The sequence below is a fragment of the Hyperoodon ampullatus genome, assembly GCF_949752795.1.
Source record: "Hyperoodon ampullatus genome assembly, chromosome: 2".
Taxonomy (NCBI): Eukaryota; Metazoa; Chordata; class Mammalia; order Artiodactyla; family Ziphiidae; genus Hyperoodon; species Hyperoodon ampullatus.
The window spans coordinates 105,513,004-105,539,368 of NC_136915.1; the positions used below are offsets into that span (position 1 = coordinate 105,513,004).

General features: G+C 37.6%; 1 protein-coding gene across 1 annotated transcript in view; it reads right to left on the bottom strand.

Moving 5' to 3' along the window:
* The window catches only part of SPAG17 (sperm associated antigen 17), a gene marked incomplete at both ends in the record, with an annotated part of 220,105 nt that overhangs the window by 28,751 nt on the left and 164,989 nt on the right, over positions 1-26,365 (bottom strand). The window contains 11 exons of the mRNA XM_079698181.1: positions 901-1,003; positions 1,732-1,831; positions 4,419-4,466; positions 4,687-4,786; positions 6,755-6,800; positions 7,311-7,424; positions 8,387-8,569; positions 17,108-17,235; positions 19,015-19,145; positions 19,250-19,395; positions 21,266-21,454. Coding sequence (XP_079554307.1) covers positions 901-1,003; positions 1,732-1,831; positions 4,419-4,466; positions 4,687-4,786; positions 6,755-6,800; positions 7,311-7,424; positions 8,387-8,569; positions 17,108-17,235; positions 19,015-19,145; positions 19,250-19,395; positions 21,266-21,454 — 1,288 coding nt within the window. The remainder of the gene's footprint in view (positions 1-900; positions 1,004-1,731; positions 1,832-4,418; positions 4,467-4,686; positions 4,787-6,754; positions 6,801-7,310; positions 7,425-8,386; positions 8,570-17,107; positions 17,236-19,014; positions 19,146-19,249; positions 19,396-21,265; positions 21,455-26,365) is intronic.

Sequence of the window (26,365 nt, forward strand, 5' to 3'; positions counted from 1 at the left end):
TTCTACTGAGCAATTTTCAGACATTAGCTCATTCTGGCAACAGGGCAACTGGGTCAGCGAGGCACGATGGTGTCCATGAGGTGAGCGGCGCTCAGCAGATGCGAGGCCTGAGGGGCCCTGTCGAAGCCTTCAGGGAAGGCCAACAACGGCCAGGACTCCAGCCTCCTGCGGCTGCAGCGTCTTTAGCGTCTCCTTCCCAATGTCAAGTTGCTCTCACTCCTGCTTTGGTGGCCGTGCCTTTACCCTGAGTTTCTTCATGAGGTAAGCGCTCCCTGAGGTGAAAAGCGCGGGCCTCACTGAAGCATGAGAAATGAGGGTGGAGCCATGGGGCCAATGACATTGACTTTTTTGAATTGTCCCGGTCAGTTGTCTTATTAAATGTCTACATTCTGGTTTGTCTGATTGTTTCCTTTTGATTAAATTCAGGTTAAGGATTTTTGGTGAGAATTCTACACAGGTTCTAGGAACAATATTCATATTGCATTATATGAGAAAACATCTAATGCTAGGTTGTCTCACATATGGTAGAAGTTTGATCACTTGGTTAAGGTGGAAAATGCCATCTTCCTCCATTGTAAAGGCATATTCTCCTCCTCATAATTAGCAGGTAATATGTGAGGTGATACTTGGAGACCATGTAAATGTCCTGTTCTCCAACAACCTTTCATTACTCCCTTGATTTTTAAATTAGTCACGTCTTCTTAATGCTTTTAGGTAAATTTTAAGCATACAGGATGGAAACTAAATTTTATTTACATTTTAGTTTCCTCATATAACTCAGCCAAATCTATAATATATAGGTAACACCGTGTTATGTCATTAGCTGTTACTGAGACAAAAAGTGGTAGGAACTAGTTATGTTCTACATTAACAGGAATAAGAGCTACATGAATATATTACCTGGAGGAAGACTGGATGTATCTTGAACAGCTGTTTTGCTTGCATCCTCGTCTTTCTTTGTAAAAGAAGGCAAGTTTTTGGAAAGGGTGTCCAGATAATTAAACTTAAAGGAAAATTCAAAGATTTATTTTAGACTTACACATGGCTGAAAGGCAAGTGCTACAAGAATGCTAAGTTGGTAAGCAGTGATAAAAGCATATTTTTTAAGGCCCTGAAAAGGAAGTTTGCAAACTACAAGTTGTTCAAGAAACTGATTAACTCAATTCTGAATTTTGTTAATTAGTCATAATTTCCCATAATTTCTTGTCAGGCAGGCTCTGGTTAATAATGACATCTGGAATTTTCATAGAAGCACAGGGAGTTCTGAACACATGAAAATCCTCCCTTTGCTTGAGAGTTTCAAGGTTTCATAGGAGAGGAGATCCATGCTCTCCTTCCATGGGCTTCCAAGAGCTCACAATCTCTCAGTGTTGCCTAAGCAGCTGATGGGTGAGGAGATTTTAATAGAATAAAAATTTCAAAATGGGATTTATCAGAGGATAATCATCAATAGGGAGAATTCAACCCCAAAAGAGCTTAAAATAGATGGGAGAACATAATTAATAGTGATAATGCAAGGCAGGGAGGTAGAGCTGTAGGAATACACTGGCAAAGAATTTCCCTCTCACATGCTGGTGAGGACATGATTTGAAGAGTATGGGTTAGTCAATTGGGTTAATGCTTGAAGCAGGAAAGAAACAACATCAGGATAGGTAGGTTACATTAAAAGCACAGGCATTGTATCAACTTCTATGAAGACTCATTCAATTTTTGTTAATTACATTCAATTACCTGAGACTGATATAACTTGCTTAGTTCAGATTTCCAGTAGGGCGATATTACTTTGTTCCTAATTTCCTTTAGATAGTTTTGTGTTTTTTCAATTTCCTTCCTGGTGGATATTTCCATAACAATGCAAAAGAAGACACAGAACATTAACAAAATATGTTATTTGCTTTTGTTTCAGTTCTAAATCCCACAGAAAATGGGGATCACTAACAAAACTGGTAAGAATTAACTCAGGCATTTTTTTGTCAACTTGTTTCAGTTCATCTTCTGCTTCTTGTAGAATCAGTAACACTTCTGACCTCAGAAATTAGACTTTCATGTAAGATAGGAAATAATGATACCAGCTGGTAGTCTGCTTTTACAGTTGATCTCAAAAGGCTACAAACCACATGGATGACCTTTTTGCATGTCTTTCCATTTCTCCGAGGTTTAATTGACAGCTAGATTCTACTGATTTCCAAAATTTCAGTAGCAGTGGTAACACTGAAACCTGGGGAATGAATGGCTTATGAAAAATGCAATTAATGATCACAAAGTAAAATAAAAACAATCATAATCTTGCTAGCTGACTTTCCATATTAGAAAATGTACTGGGGAGGCAATAGTCCAGCTAAAAACTACACTTCCCAGCCTTCCCTCTATATACGGATAGCCAGTAAGATGTAAACTGAAGTCACTGGGTAAGACTTCAGAAAGCTTTTAAAGAGGGCTAACTCAGCTGGAAGGCTTTCCCTTTGTCCTTGCTTCATTTCTTTTCCTACTTCCTAAAATATGAATGAAATGGCTGTAGCTGCAGCAGTCATTTTGCAACTAGGAAGCAAACTTGAGGATGGAAATCATGTGCTAAGAATGATGGAACAGAAAAAAGGAAGGAATCTTAGTTCCTGATGATGAAGTGGCACTGCCTGCCATGGACTGCCCACTTCCGACTTCTTTTACGTTAGGAAAAACAAACTTGTTTCTTGTAAAACACTGATTTGGGGGTTGTCTGTTAAATGCAGCCAAACCTAACCCTATCTGAAATAATTTTCATTTTTAAGTGCTTATTGCATGCCAGGAAAACTTTGCAAAGTACTTTACATTTAATCTTACAATAACTCTATGAGTTACTATTATTATCCCCATTTTATTCGTCAAAAATTCAAGGCATAGAGAAGTAACTAGTAAGAGGTAAAGTCTCAATTAAAACCCAGGTTGCCTGCACCAAAGCCCGTGATCTTGAGAAGTGCTTATGCAAGTCAGCTGTTAGTGAACTGACAGAGATCTTAGATACTAGGTGGTCTAATCATCCTCATTTTATAGATAAGCAAACTGAATTCCTGAAGTAAGTTTTACTGAAGTAAAACAACCAGCTGGAATCATACAGTCTGCAAATAATCAAATTGGAGCTGATTCTAGGTCTGCTGGCTCTAAGACCAGTGCTCTTTCTCTTATACTAGATGGCCTCTCTGGAAATACCGGCTGAATGAAAATCGTCTTATTTAAACAGCTTGAATTTCTCATTAAAATCTCTCTACTAGCTCACTGGTTTCATTCATCAATCTATGGAAGTCTGGCTACTGCCTATCACTCTCTTAAAATTGTTCTTACAAAAGAAATCAATAAACCTTCCAACCGATAAGCACAAATTCCTCTTTTCATTCTCCTTTCTGATTCTTCCATGGCATCTGACATTTGTTGACTACCTTCTATTTCCTTGAAACTTTCTCCCTCCTTAACCCTCCTCCCCTGTCCATTTTCCATGTTGCCAGCCCTTCTCTTTCTAGGACATATATCTAATTATGTGTTTCACTTTCTTCTTCAAAAACTTTTGTTGGCTTGCCATTTCTACCTATGGGTTAAAATTCGAAATTGTTAATGTTTCAAACATTTTTTAAAATGTGAATGGATAACACATGCAAATGTACATAACTCAAAAAGTAGAAAAGAGTACATAATGAAAAGGAAGTCCATCTTGCACTATCCCCTAACCTCTCAGTCTCCTTCTCCACAGGCACTCACTGTCACCAGGCTCTTGGATATCCTTTCAGGGATATTCTATAGGACAGTATATATTTCTAGTTTGACTTTGTATAGAGGAGTGGCCCATGAGACCTAAGGTCTTATCTCACCACCTCTCCAACGCATTCCACAAGGTAGCCCAGACGTTTTTATTAAGAAGCATATTCATCCTGGGAGTCATTCTGGAGAGGAGCCATGCAAATGTGTACAGTGGTACCATATGTACTACTATACACTCAATAAATATATCTGGCTTCCTTTCTTTAGGGCAAGAGGGCTGGGGTTGGAATCCTCAGCCAGGATTGAAAGGAAACCAGAGCACACAAGGCTTAGAGCACATTCCTCGTGTGCATTATAAGAATCCTTGCGTGTTTACAACTATGCTCTGCATTAAGTTCTAGAATATTTATTAGTATATTAGAATTACCAAAGCACAGAGAATACCTGAGAGCTTCCTTGCTTATGAGAGAGAGAGGATCTACCTAATGGTCAAATGGGCTTCCTCAAAAGATAATAACGTCACTGCCCAAAAGATGAATGACTGCTGGGCAGAAATGTAGCAGAATTTAAAGAACATCGGGAAGCCTGGATGGTAGGACTTTGCAACCCACTCCATTCTAAAATTCTATGACTCCACCAAACTGGGTCTTTCACATGTTTATTTTATGTATAGTTCAGGGTAGAATTACCTCTTTTGAGCTAACTTTTCTTTCCAGCGCTTTGTTGTTTCTGCGTGCCTGTGTAAAAGGAAAGGAAAAAAAAATATGATGAAAAAGGGCAATGTTCTCAGCTTACAGATAATAAAAGAAAACCCACCCTTGTATGATAAATTGTTAACAACATGGAAGATGAAAGGCTAATTCCTTGATGTAGTCACCCACTGTAGGACACCCGCACCTCTCCATTTCCTCATCATTTCCTTAATACTGATTGGAACAGATTATTGGATCAGCTTACCTCCATTTCTTTTCAGAGAAATCTGACTCAAAGTTTTCTGGTGGACATTCTGTAGTATTAACCAAAGACTGCTTGAATAAATCGGTTAGGTGGGCTGCAACTTTAAAAACAGATGCATTTAACTTTTATCCTCACTTCTTGACAGCCCAACACACAATCAGTACACAATTGTGTGTACACAGTACACACAATTACTCATTTGAGATGTTTTCTAAGAGCCTATATTGAGTCTACCAAGTGATTACTAGAATTTCCATGACCAAGCAATAATATAACAGGAAACCAGGTATCTCTATGAAATACCCTTTTAGAGAACATACATCTTATAGTCAAAATGTAAAATGTAAGTGACACCTTATTTGTCCCACATCACTGGGGGTGTCAGTGTTCTACCTAACTGAATTTCTTCACATCTGAAGCACCAAAGCTCAAAAAAATTAAACACTTTATTGAAATTGTTTTTCTAAAACAATATCTAAAGATCTAAACCTAAGAATATGAATATAATACAACAGTTATTTGATAATTCGGGCAGTGGTTCTCAGAGGTTATTCCAGAGAACATGGTCTTGGCGGGATGTTAACAGGAGATTAAAAAAGAAAGAAGGTTCCATGTTCCATGGTTATATGAATTTGGGAAACACTGATTTTTACAAGGTTAAATATGTCTCATTACTGTAGAGCTTTTCTGGACCCTTAATTAGTTCATGTACCTTGTGGCTGTCTAAGAAGGTAAGGCAATATGCAGCATTATGCAAACTTATGTTAGCATAGAACTCACTTTTTTTTTCTGGAGCTGTCTCGTAGACTAGTGTTTTAGGAAGTACTTTGGGGAGCATTGACTTAGGATTACCACTATTAATGTGTCAGGGGCAGCTGTAAACATGCAAGACTCTGTTTGATTCCTGCATCTGTTTGTCTGTTTGAAAAATACGTTTGATTTGTCCTTCACTATTGGGCAGCCTGTGCATTTACCTTACAGTGATTGTTCCCTCACACCAGAGGTTAAAAATTCAAATGCTACAATGTAGGATCACCAGATAAAGTATAGGGCACCTAGTTAAATTTGAATTTCAGAGAAACAACAAAAAAATCTTTAGTATAAGTATGTTCCATGTTATTCTGGGACATCCTTATAACAAAAAAATTTGTTGTTTGTCCAAAATTCAAATTTAACTTGGCCTTCTGCCTTTTTATTTGCTAAATCTGGCAACCCTAACATAAGAGGCCACTCAGGTAAAAGAGTGACAACAGAGTGTAAGGACAGGAGACACTGGTGGCTGTGATAAATTCTTTTGTTCATGGCAGTTCTAAAAGGGCAGCTGCTAATCACCTTCAGCTACATGTCACTGTGTGGTAATGGGACATTTCAAGATAAGGAAAATTCAGATACAGAAACAACAAAAGCAACTGTGCAAGACAACACTGTGGGGGACACACAAAACACATCTGTGGGCTGAATGGAGCCCGTGGCTGCCAGTTTCTGACTTTTGTCATATGACCAAAATAGAAAAGAAAACCCCAAACCACAAAAATTCTCCACTGCTTGTCTTCTGTGAACTATGCAAGCATATAACCAAGTTTGTTGGGGCTGTATATATCCCCAAATAAATAAGCTTTCCAAGAGTAGACTGCTTGGGCCACATATAGTGCAAAACAGTGCAAGGTTTTGTTGATACCTGTGTAGTTGCTCCAAAGTTCTGTGTGTGTGTGTGTGTGTGTGTGTGTGTATTGGGAGTAGAGTGTTGGTTGGTTGACTGTTTCCTTCCTGTATGTTTGCTATGTTCTAAATGCAAGTTGAGGCTAACTTAAAAGCCAAATGTCAACTTTTATCATTCAACATGTGATAGTTAAAGATAAATTAGAGGCAATCATGGTTTGAAGGATCTCACAGTTTAGGCAGGAAAAAAATATATAAATAAATCATTACAATACAACATGGCCAATATGACAACAGAAATATGTACATGGTACTTTGCTATCAGATGAGAGAATAACTGAGAAGTGTATTTAAGATTGTTCCTTTGCAATCTGTAACTATTTTTCAGAAAAATATTAAATGTAATTACCTTCAGTAACATGACTTTTTGTAGTTTTCTCCATTTTAGGGAAAGACTGAAATGAAGATAGAATTCCTTAATGATGATGATTATATTACATACAAAATTTACTTTGTTTAGAAGGATTCCTTATGTGATCAAATTGATCTTTTATGGAACTTACTATAAAATGAATTAGTTTTTTAATGCCAATACAAAAAGTGACTTGATTTTTTTTAGTCATTTCTTTCACATAGCAAATTTCTAAAAATGGAAATAATTTTAAGTGTAGAAATTGATTTTTCTTCCTTCTTCTTATTTCATTCATTAATTCATAAGACATTTCAATGAATGTCAGTTTCTCTGAAGACAATAAAAACTTTTATTTAAGAGCCTTCAGAAAAAGCTTTTGGAAAATTCGATATATATAAGGGATCAGAGTTCCACAGAAATAAGAAATTATAAGGAGGGAGAAAATGCTTCATAGAAGTGGCAGAAACAGCTATTATTTACAATATTTTGTCTCGAAGCATTTAATATTGAGACAATAGTAAAACCACTAGAGTAAAAAACATTTCTTTCTCACCATAACTAGCTTGAGGAGATTTGCAGCATTGGCTCTCTCCTCCTCAGTTCTGGAATCTTTAACTGTCATTTCCTGTAGCTCATCTTCTTTCTTTAGAATATGGTTTATATAATCCTAAATCAGTAGAATAAAAGAAATCAATAAAATGCAGAAATATGGTAGAGACAGACACAGAATAGTCAACATCAGCTTGAAATATTACAAAAAGGTTAAGAATATGTAAGTTCACAAGGCTCAACAATCAGTTACTGGTCAAGCAATCTGGAAAGGCTTTTCCTTAATAGGTTAATAAACAAAGACCTGAAAAGTCCAAAAGCAAAGCTTTAAGAGCCACAGGACATTAGAATTGTCTGAGGACCTCAGAGAGGCCCAGCTTCTCATTCAGTGCTCCAGTGTCCTCATCAATAAAATGGACAGAGTTGGGTTAGATGATTTCTAGAGTCCTTTCCAGGTATAGCCTTTATGATGAGATCTATGAATGTAAGTTACTCAGTTCATGCCTTTGCTTCCAAGAGAAATATACTTTACCTTTTGCATAAATATTTGATCTGTTTTCACAGATAACGGTCCCCTGCTGTATGCCAGGTATTGGGTACATAACCATAAACAAAACACATATGATACCTGTTCTGAGAGAGCTGACACACTTGACAGTGAGATGTTATAGATATGCTTATACAGTTAACTATATATGTACAAATTTTTAGACTATTTCCCAAAACCAACACTCCTTTTCTTCCTCTGACAAGTATCAGGTTAATATGCAGTTCTACCTTTTTCCAGAGGTTACTAGATCAGTTTTCCATATACTGAGAGAGGAGGAGGACGATATTGCAATCACATATAAAAGTTACTTATCTTCTCAATGTCTTTGGGGTCTCAATACTTCCTATACCTTATGGGAACCATTAAGCATTTTCTACCTTTCAACCTCCTACTCTCTAGAAGATTGACATTTATGTGTTGCATTAGATAAATATTGGCAGAATTACATAATTTCAGGTTCCTCAGGAAACCAAGAAGAATGATTGCTCTGTTCCTGATTCTTTTGGGTCAGGTTACCAGAATTCCATTACCTTCAGGGAAATCTGCAGTTTCAATTTCACCTCATTCTTTATGACCTCGTGCTGGATGAACTGGCGTATCTGTAGCACGCTGGGGCTCTTCTGTATAGGGGCTGGGGCACTCACTAACTGTTTGGACCCAACATCGAGGCCCTTCCAAATCTGAGTGCCAAATGGAGGCCCCGGAGTTTTTTTCTATTAATGAAACAAAGCAAAACAACCACTAAACAAATGAGAATATTTTACCATTAGAATTGTTTTTTCCACCAAGTACTTATTATGTAGACACTCTATGCTAGGAACAACTCATTAGGGAATACCACAGTGATAAAATGGATCCCTGCTCTCAAAAAGGTTTGCAAATATAAGGGAAACTGGGAACAGAACTGGGCAAGTTTTCCTCTTTAAATATGTTACCAAGAATAAGGATATTTAAAAATCCTGTTGCCTGATGTCCCACTGGATAGCATTTAGGGGAATGCTAAGCCATGCTGTTGCCATGGTGATGCAGCAGCAAGCTCGGTTATGCCAAATGCATGCAACTATTCCCTAAAATCCACAGGGAGCCTAAGACACTTGGAATTAACAATCTTTAACTTTTTGGTTCCATGTTCATTTTGACCTGGAGAGATAATTTGAGAGAGAAATCATCCCATAGATCTGGGAGGTCTTTGAGCTCATTCTAGATTAAGCATGCCACTAGAATCTTCCCGGGATCTCTTGGGCAGAAACATGTGTCTTGAGTAGATTCACATCTCTATGTTCTCCTTGTAACTGATTTTCAGGAGTGGTGTGCCCTGATGTGTTTCATTTTAAATTGCTCTTCAATTTCATTCCTTTTTACAGCTGAGTAATATTCCATTGTATATATGTGCCACATCTCTTTATCCATTCATCTGTTGATGGACATTTAGGTTGCTTCTATGTCCTGGCTATTGAAAATAGTGCTGCAATGAACATTGTGGTTCATGTATCTTTTTGAATTATGGTTTTCTCAGGGTATATGCCCAGTAGTGAGATTGCTGGGTCATATGGTAATTCTTTTTTTAGTTTTTTAAGGAACCTCCATACTGCTCTCCATTGTGGCTGTATCAATCTACATTCCCACCAACAGGGCAGGAGGGTTGGGTTCCCTTTTCTCCACTCACTCTCCAGCATTTTTGAAAAAAATAATAAAATAAAATAAATTGTTCTTCAGTGCCAAATGCCTGGGCAGTGATAGCTACTCAGAGGCTTGCCTGGGTGGCCACTCCAATGGGCATAGAAGGTCATAGCTATAGGAGCTGTGGAGGAAGAGAATGAACGTCCTTCATTAATCTCAGGTGTGGTATATTATTTCTCACAGTGTAGTATTTTCAACTTGGAGATAGTTTTAGTAAACCATTTGGTGTGGTCTTTTCATTTTTCAGATAAGGAGTTAAGACATGCATTGTGACTTTTCCCAAATCCCACATTAATAATTGATAGAGCCAAGACTAGAATTCAGATCATCTTCATTCACCATGTTGCTTATAGGCACCAAACAGAAATATAGGGTCCTGTGGGCAAGCACAGGTCACTACCCACACCCTGCCGGGAGCCTATGCAACACGCCAGGGCCAACTAACCCAGGAGAACACACAGCATGCCTCAGGCTCTTGTAATGTCATACCAGCCTCTGCTGCCACAAGCACTTCCGGCATCTCAACTGTGACTACCGTACCCCTCGCTCTCCCTGGCCTGAGTGAGCAAGAGAGCCCTAATCAGCTGCTGCTTTAACCGCCTACTCTCTGGCCAGGGAACAGATGCCTGAGGGCAGCCTACATGCAGAGGTGGGGTCAAAACCAAAGCTGAACCCCAGGAGCTGTGTGAACAAAGAAGAGAAAGGGAAAGCTCTCTGTGCAGCCTCAGGAGCAGCAGATTAAATCCCTGCAATCGACTTGGGAAACCCTGCAACTGTGGAATACCTGAATAGACAACGAGTGCTCCCAAAATTGAGGTGGTGGACTTTGGGGGAAACTGTGGACTTGGGTTTGCTTTCTGTGTTTGATTTGTTTTTGGTTTTATGTTTACCTTAGTTTAGTTTTTGTTTTCATTTGTGGGTATGTTTATTGGTTTAGTTGATCTCTTATTTTTTGTTTCTCTTTTTGTGAGTGTGTGTGTGTGTGTTTCTTTGTGTGATTTTGTCTGTTTAGTTTTGCTTTTACCATTTGTCTTTGGTTCTGTCTGTTTGTATTTACATTTTTTTGCAAGTGTGTTTGTGTATGTTTCTTTGTGTGATTTTGTCTGCTTAGTTTTACTGTTACCATTTCTTTTGGCATTCTGTTTGCTCTTGTTTTTTTCTTTCTCTTCCTTTTCTTCCATGCCATGTGGCTGTCAGGGTCTTGGTGCTCCAGCTGGGTGTCGGGCCTGAGCCTCTGAGGTGGGAGAGCCGAGTCCAGGATGTTGGACCACCAGAGACCTCCCGGTCCCATGTAATATTAATTGGTGAGAGCTCTCCCAAAGATCTCCATCTGAACACCAAGACCCACCTGCACCCAACAGCCAGCAAGCTCCAGTGCTGAACGCCCCATGCCAAACAACTAACAGGACAGGAACACGATCCCATCCAGTAGCAGAGAGGCTGCTTAAAGTCATACTAAGTTCACAGACACTACAAAACACACCACCGGATGCAGCACTGTCCACCAGATGGACAAGCCCCAGCCCCAACCACCAGAACACAGGCAACGGTCCCCCGCACCAGGAAGCCTACATAACCCACTGAACCAACCTCACCCACTAGGGGAAGACACCAGAAATAAAGGAACTAGGAACCTGCAGCCTGAGAAATGAAGGCCCCAAACACAGTAAGTTAAACAAAATGAGAAGACAGAGAAGTATGCAGCAGAAAAAGAGCAAGGTAAAAACCCACCAGACCAAATAAATGAAGAGGAAATAGGCAGTCTACCTGAAAAAGAAATCAGAGTAATGATAGTAAAAATGATCTAAAATCTCAGAAATACAATGGAGAAAATACAAGAAATGTTTAACAATGACCTAGAGGAACTAAAGAGCAAACAAACAATGATGAACAACACAATAAATGAAATTAAAAATACACTAGAAGGAATCAATAGCAGAATAAGTGAGGCAGAAGAATGGATAAGTGACCTGGAAGATAGAATAGTGGAAGTAACTGCCACCTAGCAGAATAAAGAAAAAAGAAAGGATTTGAGGACAGTCTCAGAGACTTCTGGGACAACATTAAATGCACCAACATTTGAATTATAGGGGTCCCAGAAGAAGAAGAGAAAAAGAAACGGACTGAGAAAATATTTGAAGAGATTAGAGTTGAAAACTTCCCTAATATGGGAAAGGAAATAGTCAATCAAGTGCAGAAAGTGCAGAGACTCCCATACTGGATAAATCCAAGGATAAACATGCCAAGACACATATAATCAAACTATCAAAAATTAAATATAGAGAAAAAATATTAAAAGCAGCAAGGCAAAAGCAACAAATAACATACAAGGGAATCCCCATAAGGTTAACAGCTGAACTTTCAGCAAAAACTCTGCAAGCCACAAGGGAGTGGCAGGACATATTTAAAGTGATGAAAGGGAAAAACCTACAACCAAGATTACTCTCCCCAGCAAGGGTCTCATTCAGATTCGATGGAGAAATTAAAACCTTTACAGACAAGCAAAAGCTAAGAGAATTCAGCACCACCAAACCAGCTTTACAACAGACACTAAAGGAACTTCTCTAGGCAGGAAAAACAAGAGAAGGAAAAGACCTACAAAAACAAACCCCAAACAATTAAGAAAAAGATAATCGGAACATACATATCGATAATTACCTTAAATGCAAATGGATTAAATGCTCCAACCAAAAGACACAGACTGGCTGAATGGATACAAAAATAAGACCCATATATATGCTGCCTATAAGAGACCCCTTCAGACCTGAGGAAACACACAGACTGAAAGGGAGGGGATGGAAAAAGATATTCCATGCAAATGGAAATCAAAAGAAAGGTGGAGTAGCAATTCTCATATCAGAAAAAATAGACTTTAAAATAAAGACTGTTACAAGAGACAAAGGATACTACATAATGATCAAGGGATCAATCCAAGAAGATATGACAATTATAAATTTTTATGCACCCAACATAGGAGCACCTCAATATATAAGCCAAATGCTAACAGCCATAATAGGGGAAATTGACAGTGACACAATCATAATAGGGAACTTTAACACCCCACTTTCACCAATGGACAGATCATCCAAAATGAAAATAAATAAGGAAACACGAACTTTAAATGACACATTAGACCAGATGGACTTAATTGATATTTATAGGACATTCCATCCAACACCAACAGAATACACTTTCTTCTCAAGTGCACATGGACCATTCTCCAGGATAGATCATATCTTGGGTCACAAATCAAGCCTCAGTAAATTTAAGAAAATTGAAATCATATCAAGTATCTTTTCTGACCACAACGCTATAAGACTAGATATCAATTACAGGAAAAAAATTGTAAAGAGTACAAACACATGGAGGCTAAACAATACGCTACTAAACAACCAAGAGATCACTGAAAAAATCAAAGAGGATAGCAAACAATGCCTAGAAACAAATGACGATGAAAACACGATGACCCAAAACCTATGGGATGCAGCAAAATCTGTTCTAAGGGGGAAGTTTACAGCAATACAATCCTACCTCAAGAAACAAGAAAAATCTCAAATAAACAACCTAACTGTACATTTAAATCAATTAGAGAAAGAAGAAGAGAAAACCCCAAAGTTAGCAGAAGGAAAGGAATCATAAAGATCAGATCAGAAATAAATGTAAAAGAAATGAAGGAAACAATAGCAAAGATCAATAAAACTAAAAGCTGGTTCTTTGAGAAGATAAACAAAATTGATAAACCATTAGCTAGACTCATCAAGAAAAAAAGGAAGACTCAAATCAATAGAATTAGAAATGAAAAAGGAGAAGTAACAACTGACACTGCAGAAATACAAAAGATCATGAGAGATTACTATAAGCAACTCTATGCCAATAAAATGTACAACCTGGGAGAAATGGACAAATTCCTAGAAATGCACAACGTGCCAAGACTGAATCAGGAAGAAATAGAAAATATGAATAGACCAATCACAAGCACTGAAATTGAAACTGTGATTAAAAATCTTCCAACAAACAAAAGCCCAAGACCAGATGGCTTCACAGGTGAATTTTATCAAACATTTAGAGAAGAGCTAACACCTATCCTTCTCAAACTCTTCCAAAATATAGCAGAGGGAGGAACACTCCCAAACTCATTCTACAAGGCCACCATCACCCTGATACCAAAACAAGACAAAGATGTCACAAAAAAAGAAAACTACAGGCCAATATCACTGATGAACATAGATGCAAAAATCCTCAACAAAATACTAGGCAACAGAATCCAGCAGCAAATTAAAAGGATCATACATTATGATCAACTGGGGTTTATCCCAGGAATGCAAGGATTCCTCAATAGATGCAAATCAATCAATGTGATATAGCAAGCATATTATCAAATTGAAGGATAAATACCACCTGATAGTCTCAATAGATGCAGAAAAGGCTTTCAACAAAATTCAACACTCATTTATGATAAAAACCCTCCAGAAAGTAGGCATAGTGGGAACTTACCTAAACATAATAAAGGCCATATTTGACAAACCCACAGCCAACATCATTCTCAATGGTGAAAAACTGAAACCATTTCCTCTAATATCAGGAACAAGACATTGGTGCCCATTTTTATCACTGTTATTCAACATAGTTTTGGAAGTTTTAGCCACAGCAATCAGAGAGGAAAAAGAAATAAAATGAATCCAAATCAGAAAAGAAGTAAAATTGTCACTATTTGCAGACGACATGATACTATACATAGAGAATTCTAAAGATGGTAACAGAAAACTGCTAGTGTTAATCAATGAATTTGGTAAAGTAGCAGGATACAAATTAATGCACAGAAATCTCTTGCATTCCTATACACTAGCAACAAAAAATCTGAAACAGAAATTATGGAAACACTTCCATTTACCATTCCAACAAAATGGATAAAATACCTAGGAATAAACATACCTAAGGAGACAAAAGACCTGTATGCAGAAAACCATAAGACACTGATGAAAGAAATCAAAGACGATACAAACAGATGGAGAGATACACTATGTTCTTGGATTGGAAGAATCAACATTGTGAAAATGACTATACTACCCAAAGCAATCTACAGATTCAATGCAGTCCCAATCAAACTACCAATGGTATTTTTCACAGAACTAGAACAAAAAATTTTATAATTTGTATGGAAATACAAAAGACCCTGAACAGCCAAAGCAATCTTGAGAAAGAAAAACAGAGCTGGAGAAATCAGGCTTCCTGACTTCAGACTATACTACAAACTACAGTAACCAAGAGAGTATAGTACTGGCACAAAAACAGAAATATAGATCAATGGAACAGGATAGAAAGCACAGAGATAAACCCTTGCACATATGGTCACCTTTTCTTTGATAAAGGAGGCAGGAATATACAACAGAGAAAAGACAGCCTCTTCAATAAGTGGTGCTGGGAAAACTGGACAGCTAAATGTAAAAGAATGAAATTAATAAACTCCCTAACGCCATACACAAAAATAAACTCAAAATGGATTAAAGACCTAAATGTAAGGCCAGACACTATAAAACTCTTAGAGGAAAACATAGGCAGAACGCTTTATGACATAAATCACAGCAAGATCCTTTTTGATCCACCTCCTAGAGTAATGGAAATAAAAACAAAAATAAACAAATGGGGCCTAATGAACTTAAAAACTTTTGCACAGCAAAGGAAACCATAAAAAAGATGAAAAGTCAACCCTCAGAATGGGAGAAAATATTTGCAAACGAAGCAACTGACAAAGTATTAATCTTCAAAATATACAAGCAGCTCATACAGCTCCATATCAAATAAACTAACAACCTTGTCCAAAAGTGGGTGGAAGACCTAAATAGACATTTCTCCAAAGAAGATATACAGATTGCCAACAAACATATGAAAGGATGCTCAACATCACTAATCATTAGAGAAATGCAAATCAAAACCACAATGAGGTATCACCTCACACCAGTCAGAATGGCCATCATCAAAATATCTACAAAGAATAAATGCTGGAGAGGGTGTGGAGAAAAGGGAACCCTCTTGCACTGTTGGTGGGAATGTAAACTGATACAGCTACTATGAAGAACAGCGTGTAGGTTCTTTTAAAAACTAAAAATAGAACTCCCATACGACCCAGCAATCTCATTACAGGGCATATACCCTGAGAAAACCATAATTCAAAAAGAGTCATGTACCACAATGCTCATTGCAACTCTATGTACAATAGCCAGGACTTGGAAGCAACCTAAGTGTCCATTGACAGATGAATGGATAAAGAAGATGTGGCATATATATACAATGGACTATTATTCATTCATTAAAAGAAATGAAATTGAGTTGTTTGTAGCAAGATGGATGGACTTAGAGTCTGTCATACAGAGTGATGTAAGTCAGAAAGAGAAAAACAAATACCATATGCTAACACATATATATGGAATCTAAAAAAAGAAAAATGGTTCTGATGAACCTAGTGGCAGGACAGGAATAAAGACGCAAACCTAGAGAATGGACTTGAGGACACAGGTCGGGGTGGGGGGAGGGTAAGTTGGGATGAAGTGAGAGTAGCACTGACATATATACACTACCAAATGTAAAATAGCTAGCTAGTGGGAAGCAGCTGCATACCATAGGGAGATCAGCTCGGTGCTTTGTGACCACCTAGGGGGTGGGATAGGGAGGGTAGGAGGGAGGCTCAAGAGGGAGGGGATATGGAGATATATGTATATGTATAGCTGATTCACTTTGTTATAAAGCAGACACTAACACAACATTGTAAAGCAATTATACTCCAATAAATATGTAAAAAAAATGAAATGGCAAATCTGGCAAGATGCAGGACTTTATGATTCTTGCTCAAGATATTTTCTCTCACTCTTTAAAAAACCTTAGGTGGGGGCTTCCCTGGTGGCGCAGTGGTTGAGAGTCCGCCTGCCAATGCAGGGGACACGGGTTCATGCCCCGGTCTGGGAAGATCCCACATGCTGCGGAGCGGGTAGGCCCGTGAGCCATGGCTGCTGAGCCTGCGCGTCCGGAGCCTGTGCTCCGCAGTGGGAGATGCCACAACAGTGAGAGGCCCATGTACCACAAAAAATACAAAAAAAAACCAAACCTTAGGTGGGTCTTTCTCTAAGCTGCCACAATTACAATGCTTACTTTTTAAAATTGCAGTTGCAAGTCCCTGTATTTAATATTTCACATTATTATTACACACTCAGTTTGTGCATTAATAAATTAAGACTAAAGGGAAAGTGAAAGACCTAACATTGTGTGTTAAAACTAACAAATAAATATTGGGAGAGGGAAGTTTTCTGTATTGCAAAATATCAGTAATGGGTTACTCAAACTGAATATTTTCATATTATAGGAAGACGTTCAAGCCTGCAATGTAGGCTAAAAGAAATAAAACTGAGATAAACTAGTCAGGTATATTTCTCTAAAATCTACAAATATAAAACTCCTTGAGCCCATTAACAATTTACAAAAGAAGGGAAATATGTGAATATACAGGAGAAGAGCTGAACTCTGGTCCATAGATAGATGGATATGCAAATATAGTTACTTTATAGCAGAAAACTTTGTACCTCGACTGAGGGAAATGTCTCCCATGTCCTTGACTGGAGATTAGGAGGAACAATTGTATCTAATTCTTTCTTCATTAGCCATGGTGAAGCTTCATGGAAAGGGCAAAGGACAGTAATGCTCAGGGCACCTGGTCACAAAGAGTTATCAGAGGATCATTTCGCTTTCAGAAATATTCTGAGAAATTCAATAGGTATTCACCAAATCGAACAAACACTTTTGAGAAGCCAGACACAATGACTAGGCTTAAGGACCTTACAGTCTAACAAGAAAGGAGAGTCTCAGTCATGGTAACACCTAAAAAAGCTGGATTTAGATCACCTGAAAGTATTAATGGACACTTCACTGTCCTTCGGAAACCACATCCAAGTCCTGTCAGTTCTGCCACTAAACATTTCTTGAGTTCATCTATCTCTTCCCCCTCCAGTGACCCTACCTTAGACTATTCCCCTCAGAGCCATCCTGTTTTGGACTACAATGACAACTAACTTTTCTGCCCACATCTACTCTGAATGAACCTCCCTCCACAGTCAGGGTGACTGATTATGCTAGTCCATGATGTAAAATCTTCTTTGACTTCCCATTGCTTATGGGATAAAACAGAGGCCTCACCCCTGACTCAACTTGCGCTATTTTCCCTTCTGTACTTTGCCTACTTTGGCCTTTTTTCCCCTGTTCTCCAAAGCTTTAAGCTTCCTGCTTTGTCTTCTGTCTTCCAAGAAAGCTCCTCCTCCTATTTTAATTAATGCCTACTTATCCAGTAGCTCTTGGTTCCAGTGTTTTCAGGGAAGCCTTCTAGACTATGTCAGGCTCCTCTGTTAGATGTTCTCATAGAATCATATTCCTTTACTTCATAGACCTTATCCCAATTTATAACGATAGAGTTATTTGTGTGACTATACATTTAATGCCTATCTCTCTCATTAAAGTCTAAGCTCTGTGAAAGCAGGGTCCATTGCTGTCTTAGCTCACCACTGTATTCCTAACACCCAGCCAGTTTTTGGTACATGGTGGTTTTTCACGTAGATGCTAGTTAAACAACTAAGAAAGCAATTTGAGATGAATTCCTATTCTCTTACAGTTCCACACACAGACTGCACAACCAGTCAGAGCTCCCCACTCCCCATATTCACACAGAAAGGGCAAATTTATAACATCACACAATGTACATTGATACATTCAAAGATACAATTGTACATAGATGCAGACATATTCATAAATGAGCACAAAATATATTCTACCAACCAGAGAAAAGATAAAAAGGAAACACACACATAAACCTAGATATAGCACATTGCTTTGGTACACAGATAACATGAAAGTTTTTTTTTCCTGTGTTTAAATACACGTTACATATACAGTGGCTCTTACTTAGTGCAATATATGTCTCTAACTTTTAATCACACACTAATTTCTTTCAAATTGATGAAAACATGTAAATGCCCAATGAATATAATATGTAACTTATCCTATATTTCAGGTTGATTTTCTAACTGACACGTGAAATGTACTTTCTCCTCTTGTTGTACTAAATGCACCAAGGCAACACATTCAAAATGATAAAAAATGAACTTATGAAAGATAACTCACTTTTGTTTTCCCTACCAAGATGAAACAAACACATAAATAGGAACCTAGGTACATAACTGAACATACCTAACAGATATAAACGCAGATACAAATCTGCTTATAGGTAGGAGGGGGATCATACACAGTTTATATAGGTTGATGCTTAGATAAAGCGTGGTACAAACATAAATCACTGTATAAATAGGTTGACATGGCCAGGTGAAAAGTAGAGTTGAAAAGCGAGCAAAGGGAAAAAAGTAGAGATGACACGGGGGTAGACTGGATAAGGAGGATGAGAGCTGGTAAAGGGACACAATGAGTTCCAGTCTGGATTCTCTACCTGGCTGTTCCTGTACTGGCTCTTGAAGAACTACGGTAGTTGATTCTCCGTATGCCAAGGAGAGGTATTCTTCTATGTCACTGTCCCGAAGAAGTTCCACTCCTGATCCATCAGCATAGATAACAAAAAACCTATTTGAAGAAATAAAAATATAATCCCTTGACATATTCAGCTAAAATGCTCCTTGAACTTGGAATTGAAAATAAAAGTCATGATGTTATTTTTATCATATTACCTGGGGACATGTTCACCATAGATTTTCAGATGATTCTTATGAAGGTGAGTGGATGATAACATGTCATAGCCTTCAGCTTTTGCATTTAAGTCATCTTCCAAATTGTTTTCAGATAGGATAGTTGATGCACTACCATCAGCCATGACCTAAGGGACATAGTATATAAGCAACTAAAAGAAAAGAAAAATGCCATAAACTTACATTTCTTTTAATCCCATTTGAGACAGCAGGTGATCTTTTGGATACTCAGAAAATCAGGGATATTTCTTTGTAAGGAATTGTGCACTAAGTATAGATTGCGTTAATAAAAGTAAAAACCTAGTAGCACATCTCCACTTACAAACCACACCTAGACTGTGAAAACAAACAGGAAGACAAACCTGAATACATTCAGAGGAAGGTGACTAGGATGGCAGGGGACTCACTTATCTTCTGAGGATAAGTTCAGGGAACTGGGGATTTAAACATGGAGGGAAGGCTATTTATGTGACGGTTGTCTTGAAATATTAAGAGTTATAGTATGGATTCTAAGCACAGAATTAGGACTCATGGATATATAGGGAGACAGATTGAGTCTCACTATGAGAAGAATTGTTCTAGCCATTACTACTGTCTAGATATGGTGTGGTCAGGCTGAAAGGCCACTGAAGGGAATGCCCAAGAAGAGCATCAATGTCTAGAATAATGTTTGGCTTGCATGTTTCAACTCAGAGGGTTTGGGCTTTAGGTTTCAATTTCAATTTATTGCACACTGAAACCTCTTAGCAGCCTGAACTCATGCTGTGAAGTTTCACTGACTTAGCACAGAAAAACTAAGTTGGATCAGGGCTTGTCTGCATCCCAAACAAAGTTGGGGACTCTGTGGTACAGTTCCAAATCTAAAAAGTAACTTCACCACCCGCCAGACAACACATGAAATTCCACCACTGGGTGAGGAGTGAAAAAAAAAGTGCCTAGAGAAGGGGCTGGCAAACATCTTTTTGTCAAGGAACAGATAATCAATATTTCAGGGTTTGTTGGCTGTAGAGTTTCTGTTGCAACTACTCAACTCTGCCATTATATGCAAAAGCAGCCAGAGATAATATGTAAACAAATGAGTGTGGCTATGTTGCAGTAAAATTTTACAGTGACACTGAAATTTGAATTTCTTTTAATTTTTATGTGTCATGAAATATTCTTCTCCTTTTGATTTCCCCCAACCATTTAACAATGTAAAATGCAGTCACTCTGCTTTTTGAGCTCATGGGCCCATATAAACAAGTGGCCATGGCTTGCCAATGCCTGGCTTAGAGATAAGAGGAAAGACAGAGAAACAGAAGATGGAGCTCTACCACTGAATAGCTAAGCACCTCTCCAGGCTTCCCAACACCCCATCCTCAGCCCTACTGGAACCTTCACACTAACTGATAGTTCTCACTGTGGATTCTCTGCCTAGTTAAGCAGACTTGCCTGCTGCCCCATGTATTTTCTCTCACTTGAACCCAGATACAGAGCATTTATATCACTCCTCTTTGTTGGCATTATTTTTAGATGGTTAGTAACTTTTTTCCCTTTTGTTCTAATTACTTATTTGGCTTTAGCATTTCAACCATCCTCATTGTTGGATTTGCTACCTCCTAATGAAGTACACTTGAGAATTGAAGATACTGACATTCATTGCTGCTGTCCAAAGTGTATTGGCAGTTAATGGATAACTAATCCCAAGGCAGCTAAGATAAAATGCTATAGGGGAGCTCTTTCTTTTTTGCGGTACGCGGGCCTCTCACTGTTGTGGCCTCTCCCGCTGTGGAGCACAGGCTCCGGACACGCAGGCTCAGTGGCCATGGCTCACGGGCCCAGCTGCTCTGCGGCATGTGGGATCCTCCCGGACCGGGGCACGAACCCGTGTCCCCTGCGTCGGCAGGTGAACTCTCAACCACTGCGCCACCACGGGAGCTCAGGGGGGGAGCTTTCTTGTGTGAAATACCTCAAAAGGAAAGCCATAGCCTCTCTCTCCATAATAATGATGCACTTTACCTGAAAGGCGTTTCCTTCGGGATCCATGACCTCACAGATAACCTCTGACGTGTGCTTCATGATGTACCTGCTAGCTCTCAGCTGCTCACGTTTTTGAAAAGGATGGTATATATCACTGCTTGATTCATGGCAATATATAGCTGAACAGTCCCTATCAATATAAAGACAGCCTGTGTTTGGAGGTAACACCTGGAAGGGTAACAGGAAGAGGGATATTATTAAAAATTTCTTGTTTGATTTGAGGGATTTATAAAATCATTTAAGGAAAAAAATTATCCATAGAACCCAGACATAAACTGTGTTTCCAGGAAGAAAACAAGAGAAGACTTAAGTTTTGGGAAGGACTACTTAATAAGGAATCAGACTGATTAGGATATAATTGCTCCTGTGTCTCACATTTTATCTACTCACTTTAATATTTCTTCCAAGTAATTGCTTTGTGCCTTATTTCAGATGTTTAATATAAAATATTAAAAACATATTTTAACTTAAGTAAACACACTTGGCACTATTCAAAACAATTGGAATCCTTTTATGTTCTTCGGCAAGAAGCATCTCCAAGAGGGTAAAAGTATGGGACAAATGCTTTTAGAAGCTTTTATTTATCGTTATTCCTATGGTGGCTGACACAGTCCTTAAGTAATAGCTTTTGTATAAAGACTTCTGGTTCAGATAGACTCTTTTTTTGAGATGTAATTCACATGTCATAAATTCACTATTTTAAAGTGTATATTCAGTGGATTTTGTATATTCAAAAATTTGTACAAACATTATCACTAATTCCAGAACATTTTCATCACCCCCCCAAAGAAACCCTGATGCCATTAGCAGTCACTCTGCATCACTCCTGCCACTGACAACCATTGATCTGCTGTCTCTATGGATTTGACTATTTCAGACATTTCATATAAATGGAAGCATGTGATATGTGGCCTCTTCTGTCTGGCTTCTTTTACTTACCATAATGTTTTCAAGATTTATCTATGTTGTAGCATGTATCAATACTTCATTCTGTTTATTTTCACCTGAGTTTAGATGTGTGAGATTTGGAAGTTTTTCTGCTAACATATCCAGACCTCCATAGATTCTACTGTCACTGAGCTCAAGCTTTTTCAATTTAGGTAGTTTGGGGAGATTTGAAACTGAAATCAAGCCTACATTTATTAAACTGAGGAACTCTTAAGTTCACAAATTCAGCCATTAAGCCCTCAATTTTCCCATCCTTTGATTTGCAATTGTCCAGGACAAATTCTCAAACAGCTGCCAGGGTTCAGTTCCTGAGCTCCAGATGGACCTTCCTCTTCATGTCCGTGTTTCTCTCTTCCCCCCTCTTCAAACTTAACTTTCCATGGTGGGGGCAGAGGGGGGAGGGGTGTCCCAGCCTGTGCAGCGAGGGCCAGCGGAAGGGGTTGGCTTGTGGTAGACAGATCAAAACTACAATGAGGTATCACTGCACACAGGTCAGAATGGCCATCGCCAAAAGTCTACAAACAATAAATGCTGGAGATTGTGTGGAGAAAAGGGGACCCTCCTACACTGTTGGTGGGAATGTAAATTGGTACAACCACTATGGAGAACAGTATGGAGGTTCCTTAAAAAGCTAAAAATAGAACTACCATATGATCCAGCAATCCCATTCCTGGGCATATATCTGGAGAAAACTATACTTCAAAAAGATACACGCACCCCAATATTCACTGCAGCACTATTTACAATAGCCAAGACATGGAAACAACCTAAATGTCTACCAACAGAGGAATGGATAAAGAAGATGTGGTACATATATACAATGGAATATTACTCAGCCATAAAAAAGAATGAAATAATGCCATTTGCAGCAACATGCATGGACTTGGAGATTGTTATACTAAGTAAAGTAAGTCAGACAGAGAAAGACAAATATCATTTATATGTGGAATCTAAAAAAAAGATATAAATGAACTTACTAACAAAAGAGAAACAGACTCACAGACTTTGAAAACAAACTTATGGTTATCAAAGGGGAAAGGTTGGAGGAGGGATAAATTAGGAGTTTGAGATTAATATATACACACTAATATATATAAAACAGATAATAAACAAGGACCTACTGTATAGCACAGGACACTCTACTCAATATTCTTTAATAACCTATATGGGAAAAGAATCTGATAAAGAAAGAATATATGTATATGTATTCACCTTGCTATACACCTGAAACTAACACAATATTTTAAATCAACTATACTCCAATAGAAAATAAAATTAAAATATAAAATAAAAATTGAATTAAAATCAATAAAATCTAAAAAAACTTCATTCTGTTTTATGGATGAATAATATTCCATTGTATGGATATATCAAATTTTGTTTATTCATGAGTTGATGGACATTTGAGTTGTTTTCACAGTCCTATTATTATTAAAAATGCTGCAATCAACATCTGTGTATAAGTTTTGTGTTGATATATGTTTAATTTCCCTTGGATATCTACCCAGGAGTAGAACTGCTGGGTTGTATGAGAACTCTATTTTTAATTTTTGGCGGAACTGCCAAACTGTTTTCCAAAGTGACTGCGCCATTATACATTCTCATTAGCAATTAATGAGGGTTTTACATTTCTTCACATCCTCACTAATGCTTATTACTGTCTGTCTCATCTATATTTTGGAAGAGTTTGTGAAAGATTGTTCAGTGTTAATTCTTCCATAGATGTTTGGTATAATTTACCAATGAAGCCATCTGGGCCTGGGATTTGCTGTCTGCAAGTTTTAAAATTATTAATTCAATCTCTTTACTTGTTTTAGTTCTATTTTGATATTTTATTTTTTCTCGAGTTAGGTTAGGTAGTTTGTGCCTTTCCAGAAATCTATTTTATCTAGGTTATCATCTAATTTGTTGATGTATAATTGTTCACAGTATTTCTTTATAATCTTTTTTTTTTCTGTAAGGTTGGTAGTAATGTCTTCTCTTTCATTTCTAATTTTAGTAATTTGAGTCTTCTTTCTCCCCACCCCTTCTTTCTCCTTCTGTTTGTCTATCTCTCCCTGTAAGTCCAGCTAAAGATTTATCAGAGAACCAACTTCTGGTTTTGCTGATTTTTCTCTATTGTTTTCTATTTTTCATTTATTTCTACTCTAATCTTTACTATTTACTTCCATATGCTTGCTTTGGGTCTAGTTTGCCTTCTTTTTTCTAGTTTCTTAGGGTGGAAAGTTAGGTTATTGATTCAAGATCTTCATTTTTAATATGGGCATTTTGACATTTAAAGCTACATATATATATCTATATATATATAGATATATATATAGATATACAGAGAGAGAGAGAGAGAGAGAGAGAGAGAGAGAGAGAGAGAGAGAGAGACATTTAAAGATATATATATATGTGTATATACACAGACATTTAAAGCTATATATATATATAGCTTTTGCTGCTTCAAGTAAGTTTTGGTATGTTAATTTTATTTTTAGTCATTTTTAGTCATCTCAAAGTATTTTTAAATTTCCTTGTGATTTATTCTTTGTGTTATTTTTCACATATTTGTGCATTTCCCAAACTTCCTTTTGTTATTGATTCCATTGTGTGTTATTTCATTCCATTGTTGTAGGAGAACATATTTTGTATGATTTCAATCCTTTTTAATCTATTGAGACATGTTTTGTGGTGTAACACATGGTCTTTCCTGGACAATGTTCCATTTACACTTGAGCATGTGTTCTATTACTGAGTGGAGTATTCTATACATGTCTAGGAGGTCTGCATGGTTTATTCTGCTGATTAAGTCTTATTATTCTTTTGATCTTATCTATTCTTTTATCCATTACTGAAAGCGAGGTACTAATGTCTCCAAATATTATCGTTTAATTGTCTATTTCTCCTTTTAAATACACCAATTTTTACTATTTAACTGGACACTTTAATTTGTATAGTGCACAACTCTGGAAATACGTATGTGTTTTGGGCTCTGTTGTTAGTGTATAATATGTTTGTAGTTGCTGTCTTCTTGATGGAGTAATCTGTTTATTATTATAACATACCCTCTTTGTTTCTGGTAATATTTTGTTGTAAAGTCTATTTTGTCTGATGTTTGTATAACCAATCAAGTTCCCCTTTCAATTACTTATTGCAGGTATATATTTTTTATTCTTTTACTTTCAACCTATTTGTGTCTTTGACCATAAAGTGTATCTCTTGTTGACAGCATACAGTTGCATCATGCTTTCTAATCCATTCTTCCAATATCTGCATTTTGATTGGGTTGGTTAATCCATTTATATTTAATGTAATTACTGATTAGGTCAGATTTGAATCTTCCAAATTTCTATTTGTTTTCTTTTTCTTTTTTTTTTAACATCTTGATTGCGGTATGATGGCTTTACATTGTTGTGTTAGTTCTGCTGCATATCAAAGTGAATCAGCTATACATATAAATATATCCCCATATCCTCTCCCTCTTGCATCTCCCTCCCATCCTCCTTATCCCATCCCTCTAGGAGACCACATAACACTGAGCTGATCTCCCTGTGCTATGTGGCTGCTTTCCACTAGCTATTTTACATTTGGTAGTGTATATATGTCAATACCACTCTATCACTTCGTCCCAGCTTACCCTTCCCCCACCCCATATCCTCAAGTCCATTCTCTACATCTGCATCTTTATTCCTGTCCTGCCACTAGGTTCATCATAACCATTCTTTTTTTTATATATTCCATGTATATGTGTTAGCATACAGTATTTGTTTTCTCCTTCTGACTTACTTCACTCTGTATGACAGACTCTAGGTCCATCCATTTCACTACAAATAACTCAATATCATTTCTTTTTATGACTGAATAATAGTCCATTGTATATATACATCACATCTTCTTCATCCATTAATCTGTTGATGTACACTTAGCTTGCTTCCAAGTCCTGGCTATTGTAAATAGAGCTGCAATGAACATTGTGGTACATGACTCTTTTTGAATTATGGTTTTCTCAGGGTATATGCCCTGTAGTGGGATTGCTGTGTCATATGGTAGTTCTATTTTTAGTTTTTAAAGGAACTTACATGCTGTTCTCCATAGCAGCTGTATCAATTTACATTCCCACCAACAGTGCAAGAGGGTTCCCTTTTC